This window comes from Pollachius pollachius, assembly GCF_949987615.1.
Source record: "Pollachius pollachius genome assembly, chromosome: 4".
NCBI lineage: Eukaryota > Metazoa > Chordata > Actinopteri > Gadiformes > Gadidae > Pollachius > Pollachius pollachius.
Genome location: NC_136937.1, coordinates 33,015,962 through 33,043,440, shown reverse-complemented (window position 1 = coordinate 33,043,440; position 27,479 = coordinate 33,015,962). Strand labels below are relative to the sequence as shown.

At 41.8% G+C, this 27,479-nt stretch overlaps 1 protein-coding gene and 1 long non-coding RNA gene across 4 annotated transcripts in view; one reads left to right on the top strand and one right to left on the bottom strand.

Moving 5' to 3' along the window:
- The window catches only part of LOC307074326 (NLR family CARD domain-containing protein 3-like), a 44,747-nt gene that overhangs the window by 6,825 nt on the left and 10,443 nt on the right, over nt 1-27,479 (top strand). For 2 of the 3 annotated variants that reach the window (XM_079734422.1, XM_079734420.1), the window contains exons 2-6: nt 9,047-9,116; nt 9,301-9,524; nt 16,269-16,538; nt 17,781-17,915; nt 19,279-21,106. In XM_079734422.1, the coding sequence (XP_079590548.1) occupies nt 16,388-16,538; nt 17,781-17,915; nt 19,279-21,106 (2,114 nt within the window). In that variant the 5' untranslated portion in view covers nt 9,047-9,116; nt 9,301-9,524; nt 16,269-16,387. Of the gene's footprint in view, nt 1-6,281; nt 8,457-9,046; nt 9,117-9,300; nt 9,525-16,268; nt 16,539-17,780; nt 17,916-19,278; nt 21,107-27,479 lie in introns of those variants that run through there. The other variant, XM_079734421.1, reaches the window with a different exon arrangement.
- Nucleotides 2,042-3,680, bottom strand: LOC307074343. Its single transcript, XR_013811783.1, has 4 exons — nt 3,626-3,680; nt 2,961-3,071; nt 2,429-2,705; nt 2,042-2,283 (listed from the first exon to the last, which is right to left on the bottom strand). It is a non-coding gene; the product is annotated as an uncharacterized lncRNA (long non-coding RNA).

Here is a 27,479-nt window from a genome sequence, read left to right as displayed (position 1 = left end):
AAAGAACACACACTCTTACACACACACACACACATACACACACAAAAACAAACGTACACACAAACTCATACAAACACACACACACACACTCTAGATTTCTAGATATTATTTGATTTTGGATGTTACATTATCCACCAGTTATGCTTTTTTGAGTTTTGTTTTAACATTTCAGATGGTTACGTTTCACTGAGTGTTGAGCCCTATGTTACTGTCAAACGGATCAGTGAAAACTGTCAGTTTGACCCCGTTTGAAGCATAACATCTATAAATAAATGGTTGATATCATTTTTTTGCTTTATAATTATTACTTTTCCTAATTTAATGACCACTGGCAAACACAAAAAGTGCAATAGTTCTTCCTCTGTTATATCCAGTATTACTACACAGCCTAGGCTCTGTAAACTGGTATGTTAACAGGCCCACCGTAGCTAGCAACATGCCTGTTTACTAGGGCTGTAACGATACACCAACTCACGATTCGGTTTGTATCACGATTTTTGACCCACGGTTCGATACAGCCCACAATCTTTTTTAAATTAAAAAGCATTTTATTTAAACAACGCTTATATAACAATTAACTTAATGTAACATTTAATAACAAATCATTTGGAACACTGAACAGATTCGAACAGAAAGAATACTATTAAAGTATAGCTAAATTAATTAATAAATGACCAAAGATTGCAGTTGGAGGATGCTTGCACAGATTCGAACAGAAAGAATACTATTAAAGTATAGCTAAATTAATTAATAAATAACCAAAGATTGCAGTTGGAGGATACTTGCAGGTAGGCAAAAACCCTCAACTAGTTTGGTTGTTTAGTCAAATATCCTATAAGCGCTTCTTATTAGGCTATGTAGCTAAAAATAATGACATAATCAGGCCGTATAGAATGCAACATGTTTAATAGCCTAACTTTCAATAGAGGCGAAAAAACATGAACGTCATGAACGTCGCGAGGCATAGCGTTACGAGTAGCCTATGTTTGTGCGCGACAATGGCAGTGTGCGTATGTTTGTGTGTGAGTGACGTCAGCGAGTGAGGACGAGCGAGGAGAGCGAGCGGTAGCGTGTGTGTCTAGTGAAGAAGCGAACGAGTCCGGTAGAATAAAGTACCCATCCTGTCAATAATCGGTGGCCGCTTCATTCCGACCTATAAGCAGACCAACTGCCGGTCAAATCACACAAAACAATAGAGACAGCGATCACACAGGCAATTTTTTTCGTGCTTGGCCCACTCTGGATAAATGTCGTTCATATCGCATGAGGACTTTGACGGCTGTGGAGAAGTACAATCCTTCGTAGCCACGGAGAGCTGTCATCACAGAGAGGGCATCTCGTCGCATACTTACGGCATCGATAGGAGGGGGCGTTGTCAGCAGACTATTATTTCAACAAATTATTAGCAAATTTCAATCAGACAATTTGACCGGAGAGTTAGAAAGGGCGTATCGTGCTTCTGCCTCCTCACACCGAGACAGGTTCGTGGCTGTTTACAGAGGCTGTGTAGTAAATCTGGATTTTTTTTATTCAGGGAACACAAAGTATGTACAGTTTCTCCTAAATCAGTGTTCACATCAAAGCTTTGACAACATCCATTAGGTTTTACACAATTTGGCTTTAAAAAAAAGAGTGAACGTAAACTGTTAAATGTTTCAACAGCCCTCATCTATAAATTAGAGGGGAAAAAGCAAGCCAGTTTAAAATTGTGTTAACAAAAGTGTAAAACTCAAAATATTTACATTTCTTTTTCACCTTTTATAAATGTTATTTGATTTGCATGGCAAGTTATCACAACTGTTGAAATGAGGTAAGTCAAGAAGGCCACGGGAGATGGTTTGAAATGTTTTTTTTTTCCCGCTCCACATCAAGATCATTCCAGTCCAGACGTAATGACGACCTTCATCTTTTGGAGCCCGCTAACAAAACCAACGGGCCTCATTAATGTGGGCAGTCCAGCGATAAACGATTTGCTCCGATACAAAAAAATGACAGTTACATGACAGACATGGCCTATTTAAGCCAGGTTGAGTTGGTTTATGTCTCTATGCAAATCTCAATTCAGTTCTTTCACAGGGAAAGAAATTGTTCACAAAACTGAACAGTGGCAATGTAAATATCACAGCCAAAGGACTGGGATGCAGCTCTTGGGTTAACTGCATGTCTCAAAGATGTCATTTGGTCATCAGTCAGCGGGCATTCTGTTTCTGGGACAATGATGCCTGAGTGGTCATCACGGGGAAGTCCACTGTTTTCCCACTCAATTTCTGGAATGTCCATACCCTAAAAACAGAATAATTTTGAATTTCATGCAGTATTATCTGGATAAACAGTGGGCACATTTTCACATATGTCTTCTTGGATTCTAATTTAATTGCTTAAACACGAGAACCAGACTACTCATTAAAATCACATATTTTGCACGTACCTCTGTGTTATCTGGGCCAGGAATCGGGTGATGTGCATGACCCAGCACCCACAGTTGGTTAGGGGTCATCTGGCTCTCTGTTCTAATAGGATGATTGTCCCAACCACTGCGAAAAGTGTCAAGGTCATCCTGCAGGCGTGGAAGGAACACAAAGTGGCAGCAGAAGAGGTGTGTAGCATTGTCAATGCTGAGGAAGCCCTCCTCTTCAAGGTAGTGGAGAGCATCGTAGTAAATGTTGGTTACAGCTACCCACAGGTCTCTCCACAGCCGCTCAATCCTGTAAAATTATGAAAATTAACTAGTATTAATGTCATATTAAAAAAGACCTTCCACTCAACTTCTTGCATCCCCAAATCAACAGGAAACATTGATTGTCATGTATTTATTTTTTAAATATATTCCTGATGTGACCTTTCTTTATACTGTGTTTATGCATACAATTTAATTATAGTTACATACTGCGTTTGTACCCAAATGTGACATCAGTGGGGTGGCAGCTGTTAATTAGCATTATTTATTCTGTTGAACAAACCTTTGGTTGTGAACACTCTTCCCAGATATAAAGCTGCTCCTCCCAGTGCCACGGACTGTAAACATGAGTCGTGCAACATCCACGTTTTCCACCCCATGATCACCACGTACCCTACGATAGACAAAAACATACAGTTCCTGTACTATTGATTACAGTATATTGGTTGGATATTAAAACAGTGCAACAAGAGTGGTTGAGCATCTGAATAAAAAAAACAGTTCAAGTCTAAAATTATTGTTGTGGGATAGTAGTGTTGGGCACTGTTGTACTCAGGTTGAAAAAGTATTCAGAACTACTACAGTAAAAATTTGTATTATGAAATTGATGTGTTTAAAAGTATTGAAGTATTAAAAGTCGTGGTTTGTTCCCTCTAACAGAGTTTTTATATAAGGTTCTTACCTACTTTTCAATGAAAATTCAAAACTTTACTGTCATGTTCCATGACTTCATTCAATTTAAAATATGTAGGCACATAAACCGATTACAGGGCACAATAGGAGATGGTGAGGAAGAGAAAAGTGAAAGAGTAGAGGAAAAATCAGGGTACAAATACATTTTTACTTAAGTACAGCACTTGAGTAAATGGACGTAGTTACTTTCTTCCACTGGTTGTACTGTACTATAAAAAATAAATTCAAAAAGTAAAATTTAAAGTATACATTTACCTGAGAGGAAACCCAAACTTCTCAACAGATTGTTGGAAGAAAGCCAGGGTAGTTGATGCTAGGTTGTTGGAGGCTGCACCAAGATACATTATCTGCAGCACAAATGCAATTACATCCTATGAGAAACTCAACTATTTAATGATTATAAAAATGTGTACACTTTGTCCTGACAACTGTGTTTACCTTACGGGAAAATCCATCAATGCCGCCAAAGATAACAATGTTGTAGCTGAAAGGTAAAAGGCAGAATTTGTCAACTGTACATTCTGCAAGTATGAAAAAGTGTTAAAATAGAGAACAGAACAGTTGCTTACATTGCTTAAGGTCAAAAACATCTTAATTCACTTGCATTTTTTTTTACAAATAATTACCGAATCAATTTATGGTTTGTGTCGATATGAATCAACGACTGGGGACCTGGAACTGAATAGGTCCGTCGAGCAATACATCCTAAATGGACCATTCGGGAGATGACACCAGTGGTGTCAACACGGTGCATGGACGCTCGGACACGGTTATACTGCACCCTCAGTCCTCTGGCTTGCAGAAGTCCCTTCACCATTCGGTATCCAGAGTGAGGCTGTCGGGATTTTATCTCGCTCACACACTGGTCCAGCTCTGCATCTGACATGGTGCTGTATAGTGCCTTTACTGAGAGATCATACTCAGCCATGCGCCGGTAAACTGTCCTTCTTGACATCCCCAAGAGTTTGGCAATACAAGGGACCGACAGATTAAGTTCGAGAAGTTGGCGAAGGTAGTCTGGGGATATGACCATTCGCTGGCGCCCAGCTGGCCCTTCCTCAAACTGCAAAACTGAAACATGTTGCTTCCTTTTTTCTTTTTCTAAATTGATTTCACTGTATAGCTGTGTTAGTGCATCTAAAATTGATGGACAAACAGCAATTTCAGAGGATGCAGCATTTAAAAACACAAGTTCTTGTGTGCAAGTGAACTCCAAGTAGTCCAGATCCAGAGGCATGCGACCCAGAATATGTTCCAATCGAGAACGGAGTCTTTCTAACAGGTGACTAAGCAGCATTTCCTAAGAGAAGGAGAAAAAAGAATATGTAATGTAAACCAGCAATAGATAAAAAACTTATGACTTTAAGAACAGTCTATATTTCAATTGATGCATCTACAGCTGAAATCTGCTGCAGTCATAGACCTAAATATTAATCAATAAAAGCTATGGAAGTAAATCTGTGCCATCGGATTTTGAAAATAAAGACCCATTGAATTCTAAGCACTGAATATTTATGCATTGAAATAACCTATCTCAAAATAAAATGTTTGTATTAATGGATATTTGGAATAATTATTAGCTATTGCATATATAAACCCACACATGCATAATCCCATTCACAAATATATACAAGTTTTAACAATTCTTGCTACACTTTTATTTAGTTATTTATTTAGTTTAATTGAGTATTTATGTTTTTTCTTGAAGTTTTACATTACATACATTGCACATATTGTACCCCTGAAATCATCAATATATACGTTATAAACAGCATAAACAATGTACATGGGGTGAGTAGTGGTGTAAAATAACGTGAATCTGCAGTGGGAGCATTATTTGATAGAGGCAATTGGTCTATCCACAATACTGTGTAACGTGCGATGGTGTAGGTCAGGGTTAGCATGAAGGAGGCAACATGCGAGAGTCTCCTCACGGTACTTTTAGTATACTATAAGCTTTTCACCATACCACGCCAGGTCTCCACAGCACTATATATATTTAACACACAGGTGGAAAGTCTTAATATGAGTTATTACTAAATAACTCATATCAAAAAGGGAGACTTCGATCGTATATTGCTGTTTATTCTAGCAGAGCGGAAGAGCACGCACTACTTCACTCCACGTTATCTCGTATAACCAAACAAAAGAGGGCGGCGCCCCCTAGTGGCGCTACACATTTTAAACCTGACTGTTAAACTGTACCCCTGAAATCTTCAATAAAGACGTTATAAACCAGCATCAAAGTATGCCCGTTGACTTGCGCTAGCCTAGTCTCCAATGATAAAGATCACCAAGGCTAACTTGAGAATCAGGTCCTATGTCCAAAATTCCGAACTACCCCTATTTTTCAATTCGACGTCCTTCTTATGTACAAGTGTCCGTTAGTATTGTCCATTGCTGAATCTTACAGAAACAACCCATACTAATGGCATATATATATAGAAAAATGGACTCACCGAAGCACCATTACTGCTGCTGTTTCCGTTGGACATGGCTAAATCTGTTATGCCTTCCCGCGTGAGAATCAGGTATCCAACGAGAATGACGCGCCCACTCGTTTGACCGCGATCTAGCATCTAGGATCGATTGCTCTTTCTTGGGTCCCCGGATGTTAACACTGAATTTCGTACATTGAATTTTGATGGTGACTTTGGCGGACTGAATTTTGGGACGTTGAAAATATTTGAGTTGAATATTTTAACGTTGAATTTTTTGCCGTTGAATTTTTTAACATTGAAAAATAAAGGTGAATATGATAAATTGAAAATGTAAAGAGTTAAATTCAGAGGCAAAAAATTCAGATAGGTTATTTCAATGCATAAATATTCAGTGCTTATAATTCAATGTGTTTTTATTTTCAAAACCCGATGGCACAGATTTACTTCCATACTACATCCTTCTCCGCGTTAAGGACCCTCAACTCGATCTTTCTCGAATTCCAAACCTTTTCTCTGACTAACCTGTTTTAGAAACTCTTCAACATCCGTTCCTTCACTGGCATTTTTACTTTCATAACTTTCATAAGTTATGAAACCGTTAGGGGTGGAACGCATTTGAATCACGTAATAGAAAATACGATTAATACGAAAGAAATATTTCTTTTACATTGTAGGATAATTGTTATAATATTTATTATATGGTTCATACTGCCTTCTTTTAAAGGCATTGCTTGTTTAAATAACAAAGTATAAGTGATTAAATACAGAAGCAATGCTTTTTATACACAGTACAAGACATTTATAAATTCATAAAATAACATTGTTTTCAAGCTAAATCTTTTTTCTGCAATGAACGTCAATGTTATGTTATTACTTAAATGAAATAGGAGAAAATAAATTAGAAATATAAAGTGCAGCTCGTTCCGTTGATTTTTTTTTGGGGGGGGGTTCGGAGGAACGAGGTTGTAGTTTAGGTTCAGCTCTGGTCTCTTGTAGTAGAGCTGGCCCATGTGAGGTCATGATAACAGCTGACTGATATAAAGATATAACAGCTTATTGTTAGTGTGATGGTTTAGAGCAGGATAACAGCTGGCTGAGATAAAGATATAACAGCTTATCGTTAGTGTGATGGTTTAGAGCAGGATAACAGCTGACTGATATAAAGTTATAACAGATTATCATTAGTGTGATGGTTTAGAGCAGGCTAACAGCTGGCTGATATAAAAGTTATAACAGCTTATTGTTATGGTGCGTTCTTGAATCCTCGGACGCCAGCCTTCGGAGTTGCACTTTTGACGTAATTTCCGATCTCGGAGCATTTATAGAGCTCGTAAGTCTGCCCCTTCCGGTAGACCCCCATTGGACCTATGAGATCGGAAAATATGAATGGGTTTCAATGGAGAGAAAGTAATTATTTTCTGTTCCCAGTCTATATATGCCCTGGATTACACATATGTTGTTTGTGGATTTAATTGATTATTTTTCATGTCAAGAGTTTGACCGTTTATTGTGCAATTATTCAGTTAAAGGCTGTAGAGAAAACACAATGAGAAAGACTACATGTCTCGTATGTGACGTCACGCTCCCTGCGACTGGCTTGGACAAGACCGACAATCTCCCCACCGGCATAACTGAATCTCTACCCATGCCCCGACTTATAGTGGTTTCCCCCTCCTTCGATGCTGTTATGCTCCCTTTGGAAAAAAGCGGTGAAGCGGAGCAGAGGGATCGCCATGTCTGTAACAGAGTGGTGGGGACGGATATCATTCACGTCGAGAACAGCGAGGGGCTGTAGATCACAAAGCGGCCTCACACAAAGCCTAACATTATCAAACTTCTTCCCGAATTGTTTTTGTTTTTTCTTTGCATGAAAAATTGGGATTCTATTTTGTTATTGTGTGTTTGATATATTGTATTGTACAACATGTTATAGTACATCTACAGAGACGTTTAGTATATTAGGGTTACAATATACAGTCCTGAACCAGAGGGCGGTACAGCCTCCCTCCGTGTCTCATGGCCTCTTGGTCCCGTTAAGAAACCCTTCACAGAGCTTCTTCTGTAGAGACCGATGATGAGCTGGAGAGCAGTTTGTCCTAACAGTACCAATGTCCCATCACGTGTGTGTGTGTGTGTGTGTGTGTGCGTGTGCGTGTGCGTGTGCGTGTGCGTGTGTGTGTGTGCGTGTGTGTGTATTCTCCACAAACAACACCAGGAGAGGTCAAAGGTTACCAGTGCTCAGTATGTACAGCAGCCTCAAACAGAGCTGATCAAGGTGACTCAATGTCCACCAAGACATCTGACTTCAGCTCTACATGAACATTAGAAAACATCTCTTGTGGAGCTAACAGCCTGCAGGCTTCCCTCTTTAGACCAGCGGACGTGAATCCAGGACAGATGCTTCTGATGTCCTCAGAGAGTTCAGAGTTAAGTTCTCCTTGATGTTTGTTCTGTTCCAGAGGGCTGAGGAGAACGCACACGCCTGTAGAACTGTGTTAATGTTCTTTCTCGTTTCTGAACATTTACCTTATGCTTTGGTTAACACCTGAATCTGTTCTTCAACGGATCCTCCTTTCCTTCCTTTTGTGCTTTTATATTTTCCTATGACACGGGGCAGCACATGTTTTCATCACGGAGAAACTAAGGTACAGCTCACTAAATGTCATGTTTTCTTTAGATTATTGGTCGGATATTCTTAAAGTGTTTCCAGGTTCCTGCTGTAAAAGAGACATTGATCTCAGAGAGAGAACCTGTCTGAATAAAGGAATATGGGTCAGAACATCATCACTAGTTCCACCGTGTTGAGGGCGTTTCCTATGGAACCTCTGGTCCAGGAACCCTTATTGTGGAAGTTCATTCTGTACTGCAGTGAGGTCAGATTGGTGGTGTTGTGGGCTTTTATTGTGGAGGTTCAGTCTGTACTGGATTCAGGTCAGTTTGGTTCATGTAGTAGACATTTATAGTGGAGGTTCAGTCTGTACTGCAGTGAGGTCAGGTTAGTGGCGTGGTGGGCTTTTATTGTGGAGTTTTCAAGGACTTCACTCCACCTCTAGAGCGAGCCCTGAAACAATAAACTATGTTAACAGAAGATGAAAAGTATAGCAGGCTCCTACACAGACGATGGACACAGACAAGTTGGTTGTGATCAGACTCGACTGGTACTGATGTGGAGAAGATAAATATAATGTCTGTTTGTGTATGTATGTGTGTGTGTGTATGTGTGTGTTCTCCACAGACAACACCAGGAGAGGTCAAAGGTTACCAGTGCTCAGTCTGAACAGCAGCATCGAACAGGGCTGATCAAGGTGTGTAAATGTCCACCAAGAAATTTGACTTCAGCTCTACAAGAACATCAGAAAGCATCTCTTGTGGTGCTCATAGTCTCCAGGCTTCCCTCTTTAGACCAGCGGATGTGAATCCAGGACAGATGCTTCAGATGTCCTCAGTGAGTTCAGAGTTAAGTTCTCCTTGATGTTTGTTCTGTTCCAGAGGGCTGAGGAGAACGCACACGCTTTCCTAGACAAGGAGATGAAGAAGCTCTGGACGTATTTCTTCTCAAAGGACCCACAATGCTCAGAGAGTCAGAGGGAGGAGGAGGTGGATGGTAAGAACGAGGAGCAGAGGAGGCGCGCCATAGAGGGAGTGGTGGACATCACAAAGCTCTGCCTGATGGAGATGAACCAGGAGGAACTGGCCGACACAATGGAGGGGCCGTAAGAGACTCTTATCTTGAAAACAGAGAAGAAATACACATTTTGAAGAACAATAGGAGAATAATATTTGTTGTGTTCAGACTAAATGACACCAATGACATCTATTTCAGCGGTCTGAAACGCAACTGAGAAACCTAAAACGGAAGTGGCTTTGTGGGCGGATCTCTGGCGCTCTTGCTATTATACCGGCGGATAAATGACTCTTGCGCCCCACGCAAATCTAAAATGGGTTGGTCTGAATACCCGTAGGTGTGTTTTGGGCGTAACATGCAATAAACCAATGAGAGTGCCATCTCCCATCCCCTTTAAGAGCCATGAGCGCATTTGAACCTGAGGAGTTGATATTTTCACAGCGCCTTTGCAGTCTCCGGTGAGACAGATGCATGACCACATGAATTTCAAACTTCAAATGGCTCAGTTTATGGCCAAATAATATGGCCTATTTCACACATAAATTTTGGCAAAGCAAACTGATATGCGGTCCTGTGCCCGCAATTGTGGGTCTATTTAATGATGCGAGGCAATACATTGACAAACATTGTTTCTTACCAGTATTGTATACATTATCGTTATCAACTTGTGTTCATAATATGCATGTGTCCCCCCGTTAATATACATTGCCATGGACTGTATTATGCGTTATGTGTTTAGTTTGCGTGTGTTTAGACGGATAGGTGCACACACGCGTGCCGACTTTCATTCTTTCTTTTCAGCACTCTCTCACGGTAAAACAATGTTTTCTCACGATAGAATACTCATCATCCTAAAAGTTATGGGCTTGTACACGATGTCTGTGTCAAGAAAATATGTGTTTGCTGTACGGTGTTTGCGGATGCATTGATTTAAAAGTACAACTTATTACCGCTGTATCAGCTGTTCTTTCCCAAATAATTTAACCAACGTTATCATTTACCCTAAAACAAGATTTTGTTTTGGAAGGTTGGGATATGGTGTGCTCAAGTTTATTATGAGCCAAGCACAATGTGGGAAGGCAACCTATTGTAATTGTTAGTGTTTTTTTTAGGGTGCTAAGCACAAAGTGCGAAAGCAACCTATTCTAATTGTTAGTGTTTTTATTAGGGTGCCAAGCACAAAGTGCGAAGGCAGCCAATTGTAATCGTTAGTGTTTTTATTATTATTCCGCCACGTTTGACTTACACAGCCTAAACCGCTCGCACACAGCTGTAGAAGCTGACTCAAGATTAACAGAGAGCAAATATTACACTGATGGGCCCAAAGGTGGCGGTATAGCAACAGTCCAAAAATGCAAACTTTGGACAAACATGTCTCATAACCGCTTTGACGAGTCATGAAACTTTGTTCACACATGCATGTCCTCATGGTGCACAAATATGCCTGAAGAACCTATTACTTTATTTGGATAGATTTACGACTATCTTGAACTTTGTTAAAAAGACTAAATTCCCTAAGGAGGTTTCACTTAGACAAAAATCCATTAGCACATAACAGCTATGGACCAATGACGAGGTCTGTACAATAAAGATTGAAGCACCCAGGAGCCATTGACTTCTTAAAAGGGTGTGGTTTAAAATGAGTAAAGACTTAAATGCTTTTATCAACATTAAAATGGACTCCTATGGTCTTTCAATTAGGGCGTGGCATCGAAATGAGCGTGGCCTGTGACTAAAATAACCACAGTTCATAGACAAATGTTTGATTTGAGCGGGACCAACTTAGTCGCTGTTGGGGACCAAAGTTCCAACTGGTCAAGTAAAATGAAGTTGATTGACAAAACAAAATGGCCACCAGAGGCTCAAATTCTTCCAAAATTAACTTAATGCCAAAAGGCAAGGTTAACTTAAACCTATCATCATCAAACTTGGTGTAGTCAAAGGCACATGGGTCAAAATGAACCCCTCCAAGTTAGGGTTAGGGTTATCCTTTTCGGGCTATAGGGAGCGGTAGAACAATTACCGTATTGGTCCGAATATAAGACGACCCTGATTATAAGACGACACCCCGTTTTTCAACACAAACATTTAGAAAAAAAGATTTGCAGACCAGATTTGCAGAACAAAGAACTTCATTTTATTTTAAAATAACAATATTAAAAACACAGTGAATTAAACACTTGTTATATTAATGACAATAATAATAATGCCGGGAAAGGCCACGGCACTTTCAAGGCAAAATATGTACAGTATGATTCAATATTAATATCAAGCAATAATCAAGCAACATTGCGAACATTTTTAAATAACAGAGAAAATACAGGCCACATATTTAAAGTTAACTAAAATTCGCCAAACTTCTCCTGCGATGTCTCTCTATCCCACACACACATGTCCTCTGCCCGCTGTCATCGCTCCCCAGCTGCTCCGCTTCCACCGGCTCCTCCTGAAGCGCGTCATCCTCACTGCCGTCCAATGGAGATGCAACATTACCACGGATGATGCTCTGAGGGAACAGCATCCCATGCATGCAGGATCCATTCAGACAGTAGACGGACTGACGGCTTCTGTGTTTTCCCAGTCGGTGTGAGTGCGTGGTTGCCAGACAGGAGCCACTCTGTGTATTTCTTTCGCAGGTTATCCTTGAAAGGCTTGTCCACAACAACGTCCAACACCTGTAGCTGGCTTGTCATTCTGGTATGGTCACAAGATCACCGTTCATTGCTCGCACCTGACTTTTTACGGGCTCAGTCAGATGTCCGCGGAACACATCCAAAACGAGCATGTTCCTCCTCTTCCTCAGTCCCCCGTAGCGTGCGCCCCACACAACCTTTAGCCGGTCCACTACAAGCCCCGTCTCCATCCAGCCCTTCTCCTGGGCGCGCACGATATTGCCAGCTGGCATTGGGTCCTTTGACACTGTCTTACGCTTCAGAACGACATACGGGGAGAGTTTTATGCCATCAGCGAGACATGTCAACATGACAGTGACGCGGCTCTTCTCGTTGCCCGTTGATTTCACTAACAGACTTTTCTCCCTTTCTATGTACCGTCACCGATGTTCAGTGTTGCCACAGTTACCTTGAAAAGGTAATCAGATTACTGATTACTAGTTACTCCTTAAAATAGTAACTTAGTTACTTTACTGATTACTTGATTTTAAAAGTAACTAAGTTATATTACAAGTTACTTTATTAGTTACATTTAGCTTTAACACCCCCTGCCGCCTCAAAATAAAAAATTACAACCGGTTTTGCCAATAGTAACTTTTTGTCCCAACCCCTGTCAACAATGTTCTTCCAACCCCCCCCCCCCCCCCACCCCCCTCAACAATTCTGTGCAGGGGGCTGGTGGGGGAATTCAGGGGGGCCCATCAGTACCGCTTGTATATAGGGCCCAGAATTTGGTGCTACGGCCCTGGTCGCACACACTGACACACAGCTTTCAACCGCTTCCGCCAACTTTTGATGCGTAGACAAAATATCACTGCACACTTTACGGGGCGATCACCGGACGCATCTCCACGTGCGTGACGTAAACAGCGCGTTCTAGCGCTCGAGCTGCTCGGACCTCCCCGTGGGTTTAGTTCTCTGGCGATAACGTAGAGGCTCTCCCACGCGCTCTCTCAGCTGCCGTCGCTCAAGCGCAACACACACACACACACACACACACACACACACACACACACACACACACACACACAGCACCGCGCGACTAATTCCACCACTAATAACAGCTGGTGGCGCGGTCTCTGGAGAGTCAAGGTCGACACTCGCCTCTGATAGATTGAAGTCTTTGGAGACTTACGCTTCACACACACACGCACTCTCACACAAACAGACAGACAGACAGACAGACACACACACCACTCCATCGCTCTCAACGCCAATCGGTAATCCAGTTAAAAAAATAGTAACGCACAGTGACTTTGATGAGTAACTTTAATCTGATTACTGGTTTGGAAATAGTCACGCATTAGATTGATCGTTACTGAAAAAAAGTGGTCCGAGGCCAGTCACGCGTTACTAAATAATGCGTTGCTGGCATCACTGCCGATGTTGCCATGTCGAAATAAACGGGTGTATGATCAGCATCGCCGATCTGATCCAGTGGGTAGGGGTGCTTCTTCCTCAGCTTAATGACAAAGCGCTGAAATGAAAGCAGCTTCTCTCCGAAGTCTGACGGCAGGTGTTAGGCCAAACTCGTTCTCCGTCTCAGTGCCAGTCCATTACGCCGCATCATCCTACAACACCAGCCAATGCTGGCTTTAAATCCAGTGATGTCGAGCTCTCTGACGATTTCCAGGGCCTTAAGCTGGATGACAGCTCTGGTAATGGGCATTCTCCACTTCTTTTTTCCCTGACGTATTCAAAAACTCCCCGGTCAACCTCACTGAAACGACCACTTTGAGGACCACGGTAGGATTTGCGCTGACTGTTGGCATCTTTGAGACGCTGTTTTCGTGCTCGCCATCTTCTTACGTTACACTCCGTGACCCTGAACTTCTTGGCAGCTTGGCAGTTGTTACTTGACTCTGCCTTATTGACGACCGTTATTTAAAAATTGGCATCATAGCTCCTCCGCTGTTGTTGATTGACCTGACCCACTTTTGAGCCACTTGTCTCTAAATGGTCAGCCTGTCTTTCCATCTTTAAACACCGGTAACAGGCTGGTTGTTAAGGACGCTGGACTACTTCTTCCCGGAACCAATTTTTGGCGCCACCTGGGGCCGCGAATGTGCATTGCCATTTAAAGGGATAGGCGAAGAAGAGAAGCTGCGCTCTGAATACTAGACCCTGAATATAAGACAACCCGACTTTTTTGGACCTATTTCGAGGGGAAAAAGGCTGTCTTATATTCAGACCAATACGGAAACTGAAAATGCAACCTCTCCAAATTTTACCCAGATCGGGCGATAGGGGGAGCTATATCAATTAACTGAAAATGCAGGCTTTGGACGGACATGTTGTCTGACCTTTTTCTTCTACAGTCATGAATTCCTGTAGACATTTGTATCGCCTCATGTTGAGCAAATATGCCTAGGAAAGCCAGAACCTGTAACAAAAAGGTGGCTGGACATCCAAATTAGCCCAATCAATGATAGGTGACTAAAGGCGGGGTTAACTTGAGTCAATCATCACCAAACTTTGTGTATTTAAAGAAGCATAGGTCAAGGTTAACCGGGCTAAAGTTAATCAAAATAGGACTATAGGGGGCGCTAAAGCAATCAATTGAAAACTTTAAAGAATCATAACTCCTCAGCCTTTTGACGTACGGTCATGAAATTTTGTTCGCCCATCAACAGATCCAAGCTTATGCTATTCCAGCGTTGTCAACTGTATGCAAACAAAAGTCTTAATTGTCTTCGTTAAGGTCTTAATGGTCTGCGTCACAGTCTTGATGGTCTGACAGGGTCGTCATGGTCTGCGTCAGGGTCTTAATGGTCTGTTAGGGTCTTAATGGTCTGACAGGTTCTTATTGGTCGGCTTTAGGCTTGGGACCCGTGAAATGCTGCTTACAGCTTTTATTCATTATTATAATTGTCATCAAAAAGGAGAGGTGCAAAACAAGCATACATGAACTTGATGAAGAGCATGTATAACAGGAATTTTGTTTTCCTTCTACATTTGTGCTAATTGCTAATGATCTCTAGAGTGTGCGCGAGCAAGCGAAACGACAATGACAGCGCGTGAGACGAAGCAAGAGAATACTTCCATCACAATAGGCCTTTTTAATCATTGTTTAATCACTATTTAAGCATAGTCTGGGGCAAATATAATGAAAGATCAACCTATATTTAGCCGATTCAAGGTTACGATTATGGCTTTCACAGGGCAGCGCCCCTTACTCAAGATGCCTTCCCGCTCACCCGCATAAACTCAGTCGTACAAATAATTGTAATTCAAAAATTAAACCAGTGGTGATCAGACTGTCCAGATAGTTTTTTTTTTTTTTTTTGATTTTTCTTATTTTTACATGAGAGAAATGCGCTCCAGCAGAGTTTACGAATCGAAATCTCTGTGTTGGATCATGCCCCATGTTGGATCAGTCCAAAACCTTCATATTAATAAGATATACTATTGTTGACCAGTTGTCAATGTATTGATAAGCTGAAACAAGGATTATAATATAAAGATGTCACCAAACTTTCCGATATAGCCAAAATATATTGGTTTACTGTTCGCTTACAGCCTACAACTAAAAGATTAAAACCAATGTAAGCAGATAAGTGTAAAGATACCAGCAGGTCATGAGAGGGTTCCTCTAAGTAAACCCTTTTAAAGGTCTCTGGATCTTTTTTGGACAAAAGCTCTACTACATATTAAAGTGATAGGAAATAGGATTATTCTCTACACTAGATTGTTGATGATGGTTAATCTGCACGCATGAAACACGTCATAGAATAGACGCTATTCGTAATGTAGTCATTCGTAATGTCAAAGAAAATATTCTAACCACAAAAAAATCTGGCGTTAGCCTCAAGGGAGAGTGAGGGAAAAGCCAAAGTATATTCGAAAGTATATGGGATCGGCACAAAGCCACGTTACTATAAACTATGGAAGGTAAGCTGTGCTTATCTTAATTCACAAGGAACAAACTGTTGAATTTTGCTGTATGATAGGCATGTGTTTTTAGAATTATTGTTCTGAACTAGAAACAACATTTAAATGAACTATCAAGGTTGTTCGTTTGAAGGACTTTTTTTATGTTGTGAGTGAACAAGTTGAATCAACAAACAGTTTTAACTTTACCCCAATAAAGAAGAGTTGAATGAATCAACTATCGTGTTTGCTCATTGTCATTTCATAGTGCCTTTTTATTTCTCTTCCAGGGGAGCTTCGAAGGATCCGTTCTAAATTTGTGGACAGAGTCTCAGACCCAGTTATCAAAGGTCTCCTGGATGACCTTTTGCAGCAGAAAGTGTTCGTTACTGAGGAAAATGAATCTGTGATGGCCGATAGGACCAGAGCGGACCGAGCACGTCGTCTGATCGACATGGTGCTCGGTAAAGGGGCAAGTCACGTGATGATTGAAAGTATGAGGAAGAGGGACGAGCACTTATGCTGCACCCTGGGTCTGATCTCTTCTCCTGCTGGTGTGGGTGAGTTGTTACCATGAATCTACTTTTTAAAGAAACGGTCTCTGCCAGCTTTGTTTTGACAAGCGGGGAGCTTCTTTGTCCTTTAATCCACTGGGATCCAGTGATTCATTATCATCCACTCGGGATTGCATTTGTGTGGAATACATTTTACCTTTTTTGAGAGGTAGGGGTTTTACTTAGTGCTGCTGTATTCCCTGGCTCAATAGTGTTATTGCTAGTTTGACAGGATACCTTTTATAGTTTGGTAACCCTCACCTTAACCCCTGACACCCATTTTTAAAGTGGTAATACTAAATCTGTGTTTAGTATTACCCCTTCCAGACAGCACAAAATGGTGATCGACAAGCACAAAATGGTTTATTCCACCTCTGCACGTGGATTCCCCAAAACAGTAACGGGTAAGGGTTGAGTGACTGATTGATGGCCGCTAATGATGGAGCGCTAATTTTCACCACGATAGTCACGTCTTTCCCTCACATAAAATAAAAGAATCTTGGGAAAGGGAAGTGAATGACAACTGTGGACCAACTTCAGTCAAGTCGTAGCATTGGATTACTGGCAGTCAACATAGGAATATCCCAGAATCCCAAACTGTTGAGATCAATTCGCCTTTTCAACTCATAAATTAACTGGTGGAAGCTGGAAAGAACCAGCATATGATGGGAATGCGGGTTAGGTACTTCATATGCAAATGCTGAAAAATTGCTTTTTAGCTAAGGTACTTTAGCCGACCAGTGCTCCAGCACCAGGCCCTGCCAACACGTGCACCTGCCCTGACTGGGCCATGAGACCACTCACCGTGGGGCCTAGAACACGGGTCCCTCCGAGCTCCGGGCCCCAATGGGCCTGCACTGTGGTTACCTATAGTAACGCCTCTGGCTGTCTGTCACTATTGAGTATTTTGCCCTTCCTGCACTTGTGATCAATCATTGTAAAGTTTATGATTGTAAATGCATTTGGCCTTCTGGGTTCTTGTCTGTACTTGTGTTCTTGGGTCTTTGTGATACGTCATCTGTTGCAGTTCAGGTACTGTCCCAAGTTTGCATTTTGCAATGAATGGTCAAAAGTGTTTTTCTACGCACCCATTTTAACCAGGATGCACGGTTGGTATCTTGTAGGAACTTGGCAGCACAGATACCCCAGAATTCATTTTGGCATTTGAGCGAGGAGTGGCAAGCAGCAGAGCAGACCAAGAACGCAATGTTTTGGTATCCATTCAAATTCTATTGATTTGTCTTTCAGAACAAGTCAGGAATCAATCTGCTGGTCTGATTACGTCAGGCAGTAGTGACCGGGGGAGCTTGCCCGAGTCTGAGCTGTCCGGCCCTATGGACTTGAAGTCGTCCTTACCAGTTGACGGGCCTTGTAGCACGCTGGGTGAGTTCAAGTCTCCTAGTTGTAGGAGTCATTATTCTACCTGTATTACCCTCTATGTCATGGTTCGCTCACAAGATGAATACGTAGTTCATCTTTTTAACATTTTAAAACACGCTTTATTTGGCCCTAGGTCAAAGGTATGTGGCTTCCTAGAAAATCTGTTGGGGGTTCTGGGATACAAATTATAATCTACTATAAAGCTCATCATTAACCCTGTCAGGTAGAGGGCCAGAGAGAATTTATCAATGCTGACACGTCTTCTTGGCGAAATCACACAGCATAACTATTTTGCTTTTTGTGACTTTGGTTGGTCTCATTCCAGAATCGTTGGTGCTTACATGAATTACGTTGTTGAAACTAGTGTTTGTGTTTGGTGTGTCTAGTCTAACTCCGTATGTGGTCTGATGGCATGCCAGCACCCTAAGATTAGCTTTGATGTCGGGAGCCTTGGCCTCTAGTAGGAAAATAACCTTTGCTGGCTCGCTGTGTAATTTGACTTTACGTGTAACAGAGTCGCATAAGACCAGTCTTTTTACCCCCGTCTTGGATCATGACGTGAATCACTTAAAAAGGCAGTTGCTGGGGGTGGCAGTGCACAGGCTGTGAATACCTCAGGGGCTGTTTGCAGTCCTAGTTAGTGTGCCAAGCACAAAGTGCAAAGGCAACCTATTGCAATTGTTAGTTTTATTATTATTATTCCGCCACGTTTGACTTACACAGCCTGAACCGCTCGCACGCTTTTTATGAAACTTACTACAGCTGTAGAGGCTGACTCAAGATTAGAGAGCAAATATTGCACTAAATGCTCAACACCGTATTGACCTTACAACCTTTCTGCTCACCGACAAAGCCCTCCACAACGTGGCCCCCACTTATCTCCCCGACCTCCTCCAGGAGGACAGGCCCTGGTCTTCACCGTCCCGACCTCCTGCCTCAGCACCATGGGTGCTAGGGCTCTCAGCACCTTGGGTGCTAGGGCTCTGAGCTGAACTGAAAGAGACACCCTGACATCATTCAAATCTCTCCTCAAAACACATGTGTTCCCACTGGCCTGCTCGCTGTAATGTCCCCTTGTATCCCTGTTGTGCTGCTGTTCTTACCCCCTCCTACCTGGGTCTCCTCAGTGCTGTTCTTACCCCCTCCTACCTGGGTCTCCTCCAATCATATTGCTGTGGAAAAAAGGAAATAGTCAAGTCAACATTTTGAATCTATAACATGCAGTCTTTGTCACGACCAGCTTCTCCAACCACAAGTTATGAAGCCACTAAATATCATGAAGTTGATAATTCAACAGGAAATATTGACATGTTCCCAGTGATGCCATCATCCACTAACTGATGTCTTCTGTTGTTTTCTCATTTAGGACCTGCTGCTGTCGAGTGCCTGGTAAAAATCAAGCGTAGTTTGAAGAAGAAGTTCTTGTGTGTGTTACAGGGAACCACTAAAGCACCTCTGAATGACATCTACACAGAGCTCTTCATCACAGAGAGAGGCAGTGGAGAGGTCAACAACGAACATGAGGTCAGACTGATCGAAACAGCTTCCAGGAAACCAGTCAAGGAGGAAACACCAATCAAATGTGGAGACATCTTTAAACCCTTACCTGGACAAGATCAACCAATCAGAACAATAATGACAACTGGAGTGGCTGGCATTGGTAAAACCATCTTAACACAAAAGTTCACTCAGGACTGGGCTGAAGGCAAAGCCAACCACGACATACACTTCACGTTTCTCCTCACTTTCAGAGAGCTGAATTTACTAAAAGGGAAAGAGTTTAGCTTGGTGAAACTTCTTCATCGCTTCTTTATTGAGACCAAAGAAGCAGAAATCTGCAGATACGACCAGTTCCAAGTTGTCTTCATCTTGGATGGACTGGATGAGTGTCGACCTCCTCTGGACTTCCAGAACACCCAGGTCTGGACTGATATCACAGAGTCCACCTCGGTGGACGTGCTGCTGATAAACCTCATCAGGGGCAACCTGCTTCCCTCGGCTAGAATCTGGATAACCACACGCCCTGCGGCAGCCAATCAGATCCCTGCTGAGTGTGTTGACATGGTGACAGAGGTCAGAGGGTTCAGCGACCCACAGAAGGAGGAGTACTTCAGGAAGAGATTCAAAGACGAGACGCTGGCCAACACAATCATCTCCCATGTCAAGAAATCACGAAGCCTCCACATCATGTGTCACATCCCAGTCTTCTGTTTGATCATTGCTAGAGTTCTGGAGGACTTCATCAAAACATCCCAGGAAGGAGAAGAGATGCCCAAGACCATGACTCAGATGTACAGCCTCTTCCTGAGGGTTCAGTCCATACAGGGGGACATTAAGTATCATGGGATAGCTGAAAAAGATCGATGCTGGAGTTCACCGAGCACGAAGATCATTGTTTCTCTGGGAAAACTGGCTTTTAACCAGCTGGAGAATGGCTACCTGATCTTCTACGAGGAAGACCTGGCAGAGTGTATAGAATATATCAACGATGCCACAGTGTACTCAGGAGTGATCACCGAGATCTTTAAAGAGGAGTTTGGGCTGTTTCAAGGTGACAAGATGTTCTGCTTTGTCCATCTGAGCCTCCTGGAGTTTCTGGCTGCCCTTTATGTCTTTCTGTCCTTCATCAACGATGGTGTCAATCTGCTCTCAGAAGAACCACCCACCACCGGTGAAGATAAACTCCTACTTTTCTACCAGAGTGCTGTGGACAAGGCCTTAGAGAGTGAGAACGGACACCTGGACTTGTTCCTCCGCTTCCTCCTGGGCCTCTCTCTGGAGACCAATCAAAGTCTACTACGAGGTCTGCTGGGACAGACACGAAGTAGATCACTGATCACTCCGATTAAACAAGGTCGTCTGGGACAGATAGAAATGGGCTCACTTACCACTAAGAAAACAGTGTCTTACATCAAGAAGAAGATAGGTGGAGATCTCTCTACAGAGCGAAGCATCAATCTGTTCCACTGTCTGAATGAGCTGAACGACCGTTCTCTAGTGGGGGAGATCCAACAGTCCCTGACATTAGGAAGCCTCTCCAAAAAACGTGTCTCTCCTGCTCAGTGGTCAGCTCTGGTCTTTATCTTACTGTCATCAGAAGAGAAGCTGGACGTGTTTGACCTGAAGAAATACTCTGCTCCAGAGAAGGGTCTTCTGAGGCTGCTGCCAGTGGTCAAAGCCTCCAAAACATCTCTGTAAGTTCACTAATACCATGTATTACAATACAAACAACACTTTATACATAATACTAGAATATAAGTCATAATAATATCCAAAACATCTCTTTAGGTTCAATTATAACATGTATTACAATACATTCAAAACAATATACTGTACCTAATCCTAGAGTATAGAAGTTATTAAAAATAACAAAACATATCTGGACGTTCACTAATAACATGTATAACAATACACACAAGATAATTTACATAAAACTAGAAAATAAGTTTTAATAACATCGAAAAATTGCTGCACGTTCAGTGATAATGTATTACATTAAACACAGCACAAAATATACAATAAAATATACAATATAAAAGCCGTAAAGATTAAAAAAGACATTTTCACTCAACTATTTAACATACACCCAAATCATAATAAACATTTAAATATCCAATGTTTTAAACAGGTTCAGGTTCAGGTTACTTTATTTGTATCCGTAGGTAATCTTTCTTTGCCTTTGAAAAGTTGGATTCCGTTTCAGACAGGCAGTTTCAGACATCACATACACACAAACAAATATGGGACCGTCAGGTAAAACGGTTAAAGTGCTCCAGTTCTAACCCCAATTAGGACGCTCACAATTGACCAGCATAATTTAGATAGTAAAAACCAGATAAAATGATCTAAAAACCAACAAATTAATATATTTTGTGCAAATTTCGCAGTTTCTACAGCTTGTTCATCAGCGTGATTGCAGCTGGAACAATGCTTGGTTTTAGACCTTGGAACTTAAAACCTTTTTCCAGAAGGGAGAAGTTGAAACTCATTGTGCAAAGGATGCAAACGGTCATTTAAAATGGAGTCGGTTATCAGCTGTACCTGTCTAGTGTACAGGGAGGCCGGGTTCCGCTGAGAATCTCCTATTAACTTACTGGACCATTTCACCACCTGATTAAGTGAGTTCGAAAAGGATACAATAGATTTGATAATATCACGATAAAACAAGGTCATTATGGTTTTATCTACATGGAGGTAGAACAGTTTCCTCAGACAGTGAAGACGCTGGTGCCCCTTTTTACACACAGCAAAGTTCAAGTACAAAGTTCAGTTTAAAATAAATTATCGTTCCAAGGTATTTATACGAATCCACATGTTCAACTGGTTGTGTTTTTATGGTTGTGCCATCGTGAGGGGAAGCATGTTTTCTAAAAGCAATTATCTTATCTTTTGTTTTGGATATGTTTAATTGAAGATGTGACTCCTCACACCACTTCACAAAATCCTCAATTATCGGCCATGACTAGTCTATTTTTTCTGGAGGAGACTTGAGGGGACATGAGACCCACTTCCCTCCAAGGGTTTAAAAAGTGAGTGGAGCAAAGTGACAGTGGCATCCTCTACACCCTGTGGCCTGTAGGCAAACTGCATGGGGTCAAGTACATGCTCAGTTTTTCATATGATTTCTGACCTTACCAATTTTCTTTAAATTTTTCATTATAATTGATGCAAGAGCCTCTGGTCTAAAATCATTAAGGGGATTTTGGACCACTTGATTTGGGGACGGGGACTACCACAGCATCCTTCCAGACATAGGGACATGCTGTGTCTGCAAGGACTTATTAAAAATGTGATCAAATATGGGGCTCAGCTCTTTTGCATAGGCAAAAGTAGGTGGCCACATATATTGTCAGGGCCTGTACTTTTGTTGACCTTTGTCGAGTGAAAGACGTTGTCATTTTGTCATAGTTGAAAGTGCTGTTTGTCTTTGAGTTTAAAGCCAAGTTCCTGAACCTCATGGCTAAAATCAAGGGTATCAAAACTATTATAACGGCAATTGAGAGCATCAGCAAACTCAGTGTCCGACTTGAAGTCCACTAGAGAGAGAAGTTGCTGTTTCTCTGATTCTGGAGGCCCGTTATTGTTTTCATACTGGACCAGGCTGAGCCCAGAATATTGGCAGCCATTGTATCCAGTTCAGTCTTAAATTTCTGTTTTGCTTTAAGAATTTCAATTTTCAGCTCTTTGGTAGCCACATGCTACTCTTACTAGCTTACCCAGACCAATATGTTTAACGGACAGCATTCCTTTCTGTTTAACTTTGTTATTCAAGGTTTAATGACTGTAGGATAATTGATACTGTTAGTTTGTCCCATTTATGCATGGCTTACTGACCCACAGTTTAAAGGCAACCCTTTTATTATTTTGATAAAGGGTGGAGGGGCTGCGACTGTTCGTCCATGATGACTGGTATATTTTTTTGGGGGGCGGGCAATCTTCTTCCTTCTTGTTGGAGAGGACTGTATTTTTTTTTTTTTTTTTTTTTCTTCTGTGTTCTCTTTTGTGTGTGTGTGTGTGTGTGTGTGTGTGTGGAGGTGTGTGTGGGGATTACACGCGTGTGTGTGTGTGTGTGGGGGGGGGGGGGAAGTGCTGGCCCGATCATCGATCCTACCAAACTGTTTTTTGTTCGGTCTGTATTCGAAACTACAATTTTAACAAATATGAATAAAAGGGATTGTCCTCCCGGAGCTGAGCTGCCGGCGGTGTACTATGGAAAGCCAAGAGGGCCACAATCCGGCCCTAGATTGGCGCGGTCAAAAGGCTAAACTGGCTGGACGACGGCCGGAATCCGTACGGATTGCGACCGGTTTAAACGCTCTAAGCCGTGGCTATGCTCCGGCTCAGCCGCGGATAATTAGCCGCTTTTGCATACCTATTAGCTGCGGCTATTAGGTATGCAAAACGAGCCCCTCCATCTTTTTTGCATGACCACTGATTTTGAAATCAGTGAAGAGAAATGCCAGAGTAAACTACTGCATTGTCGAGAGCTGCTGTGCCTGCCGTGTTACGCCGTAACATAAAGCTGTGTTGACTTTACTAGTTTCTCTACAGTATAATACACTAGAATGTAATGACCACCACTAGCTAGTGGAAAATACATTTGTGTCTAGTACAGTGTTATATTTATATATGTTAGGCTATAATAAGATGGCAGTGTGCGAAATACCGGATTAATTTTGCTTAGAAAGTGATCAGTGGTAGATTCCACACTGTTAAAAATACTTCACTACAAGTAGCCTATAAGTCCTCAAAATAATTCAGCATAATTGCATTACTGTCACAAGCATAGGCAGCAGTGGTCATTACGCACTAAAATGGTCCCTGCCAGACAGTGTTTTTCTATTCGGATGTTTGTGGATGAATCTTTCAACTACAGCTTTGTTACATTTCCCTGCGATGGTTTGCTAGTTTAATCTACAGCACTAAATCAAATAATGTAAGATAATCATATGTCCGTTGCGTGGCTGTCTTGTGAGAGTCGTGCGCATTTTAAAAACACCTGTAATCAGCGTGACTGACTTTCCCCGCAGATCCAGGGGGGCTCTTCAATAATTTATTGAGGAGGATTTTCTACCGTCATCCTCCAGTTTATCACAAATATCTGGAGATAACTCGGTTTAATTAAATATAATATAATAAGTTAAATACAAGTACCTCCAAATTCTACTTATTGTACAGTACTTCAGTAAGGGCAGTTGCAATCCATCACTAAAGATTTTATAGAGGATTATTGTGTAGCAATTTCATATTAATGTTAGGTTTGAAGAATAGAATTCTAAACCCCCTTCCTCCGTGGGCTTCTGTAAGTGAGCTTTAGAAATATGGGGGGGCTTGGAGGCCCAGATAAAGGGCATGATGATAGAGTCCAACGGCTTAAAAAAAGAAGCAGTGAGAAAAATGGGCACATTCTGAAAAAGGTATGTGAATTTGGGGAGTACTACCATTTTAATAATGTTAACACGGCCAATCAAACAAAGGGGGAGAAGTTTCCATTTATCTATCATGTTCTTAAGCTTATCCACCAGATCCAAATAATTGAGTTTGAAGAGAAGTTTTGGATTTCTGGGGATATTAATACCCAAGTACGAAAAATGGTCAAGGGAAATTCTGAAGGACAAATTGTCAAGAAAGCTGGGGTCGAGACCGTGAGACAGAGGGATAAAAACAGACTTCCCCCAATTTATGGTAAACCCAGATAGTCGCCCAAAGCTGTCTTATCAGATTGAGAAGGGGTGAAAGGGATGTCCTCACGTCGGAAAGAGACAAAACCACGTCATCCGCGTACAGCCCAATGGTGCAGTCAGATTCGCCACACCTTATGCCAGAAATTTGGGCGCTAGCTCTAATGGCTATGGCTAGCGGCTCTAGAGCCAGAGCGAAGAGCATTGGAGAGAGGCAACAGCCCTGCCTGGTGCCACGGTGCAACTGGAATGATGGGGACCTATCATGATTAGTTAGAACAGAAGATTGAGAACTAGCGTAAAGCATCTTTAGTATAGCCATAAATTTCGACCCAAAACCAAATTTATCGAGAGTAGCAAACATGTACCTCCACTCTACCTGGTCGAAAGCCTAGTGAGCATCTAAAGAGATAACAGCCGCATGGGGCAACTTATTTGAATACATTACATTTAGCAGACACCTGGTGTTTGAGAAGGAATATCGATCAGGGATGAAACCCGATTGATCGGGATGAATTAAAGTACCAATATATTTGTTTAACCGATTAGTCAGCCCTTTTGCAATTATTTTTTGATCTGAATTAAGCAGACTTAAGGGGCGATATGAAGCAACGTTAGTCTCATCTCTGTCTTTTTTCAGGAGGACACAAATATGTGCATCGTACAAAGTGTGAGGGAAAGTAGCATTTTTTAAAGAGCAATTAATCATACGGAGCAGAAGAGGTGCGATAACATCTATATGCGACTTGTAGAATTCTATACCAAAGCCATCAGGGCTGCATGCTTTGCCGTTTGGAAAGGACCGAATGGCATTTTTTATCTTCTCTAGGGTAAAGTCAGAGTCCAGTTCCTGTCTTGCAGGCTTTGAGAGGACTGGGATATCTAATGTATGGAGAAAGCTAGCAATATCAGAGTCAGTTGCAGCAGATTTAGAGGTGTACAGCTGGTTATAAAAGCTAAAAAATCTTTCATTGATCTGCTTGTGATTGGTTAATAGCTGTCCAGTGGATGAACATATTTTATGTATTGCTCTTTCAGCTTGGACGCCCTTCAGCTGCCTGGATAACAATTTATCGGCTTTTTCGCCCAACTTGAAATGCTTCTGCTTTAGTTTGCGAATATTGTTCCCAACCTGCTCGCCAAGGATATGGTTATATTCATATTTTACTTTGAAAATAGCACTAAGGGTGTCATCGGAACCAGTGTCACGGTAAGAATCCTCCAATGCTGCCAGATCAGCTTCGATGTCAGTTAAACGCCTAAGCCTGGCCCTTTTACGAGACGACTGAAACGAGATGACATGGCCTCTTATAACGGCCTTGAAGGCCTCCCACAAAGTAGAATCGGAGACAGCACCATTATCATTTATGAGTAGACAATCTGCGATCTTGGCTGAAAAGTAGCCACTGAAAGAGTCATCTAAATATAAAGGGTTGAATATATTGAGGGGCATAAAGATTGAAATCAATTACCATTGAGGGGGTGCGTGATCAGAAATTAAAATACTATGGTACGATGAACTTATAACATTAGAAATGAGTCTAGAGTCAACCAAAAGATAATCGATTCTAGTGAAAGATCCATGCACAGGGGAGAAAAAAGAATATTGCCTCTCTAAGGGGTGCTGGTGCCTCCAGATGTCAACCATGTCAAATGATTTGACAAGATTAATGAGAACGGGTACTGATTTCAATAATGGGGCTACTTTCGAGGATGATCTATCCAACAGCGGGTCAAAGTAACAATTAAAACCACCACCGACAATTATATTGTGATTATTATGTTCAGTAATGACGTTAAATACTTTACAGAAAAATTCAGGGCTGTCGAAATTAGGGGCATGAATATTTAAGAGAACTCACGGAAATGACTTGACCGTGCCAGTTACAAGAACAAACCTCCCATCTGGATCAGTAGTCTGCGATTTGAATACAAATGGAATGGTTCTGCAAACAAGAATGGCTACCCCCCTCGCCTTGGAAGAAAAGGTGGACTGGTACACCTGAGACACCCACACAGATCGCAAACGTCTCTGCTCTGAAGTTTGGATATGGGTCTCCTGTAAAAAAACAATGTCAGATGACAGGGATTTTAAGTGCGAAAAGACTTTGCCCTGTTTAAGAGCTTTGCCCATACCCCTACAATTCCAAGAAGTGAAAGTGATGTGACTCATTTTTAACTTGAGTGAGTAATTAACATGGATCTAAAGAGAGGGACAAGAAATGAAAATTGACATGTGTCATACAGAGAGCTGGCAGGACATTGAGTGACAAAAATGACATAAGGGAACAGAAAATAACACACATAACCCCCCAAAAAAACAAAACCCGCTGGAAAAACTGAGCGGTAAATCCCACTACTTAACAAGGGGGCTGCCGGATAACAG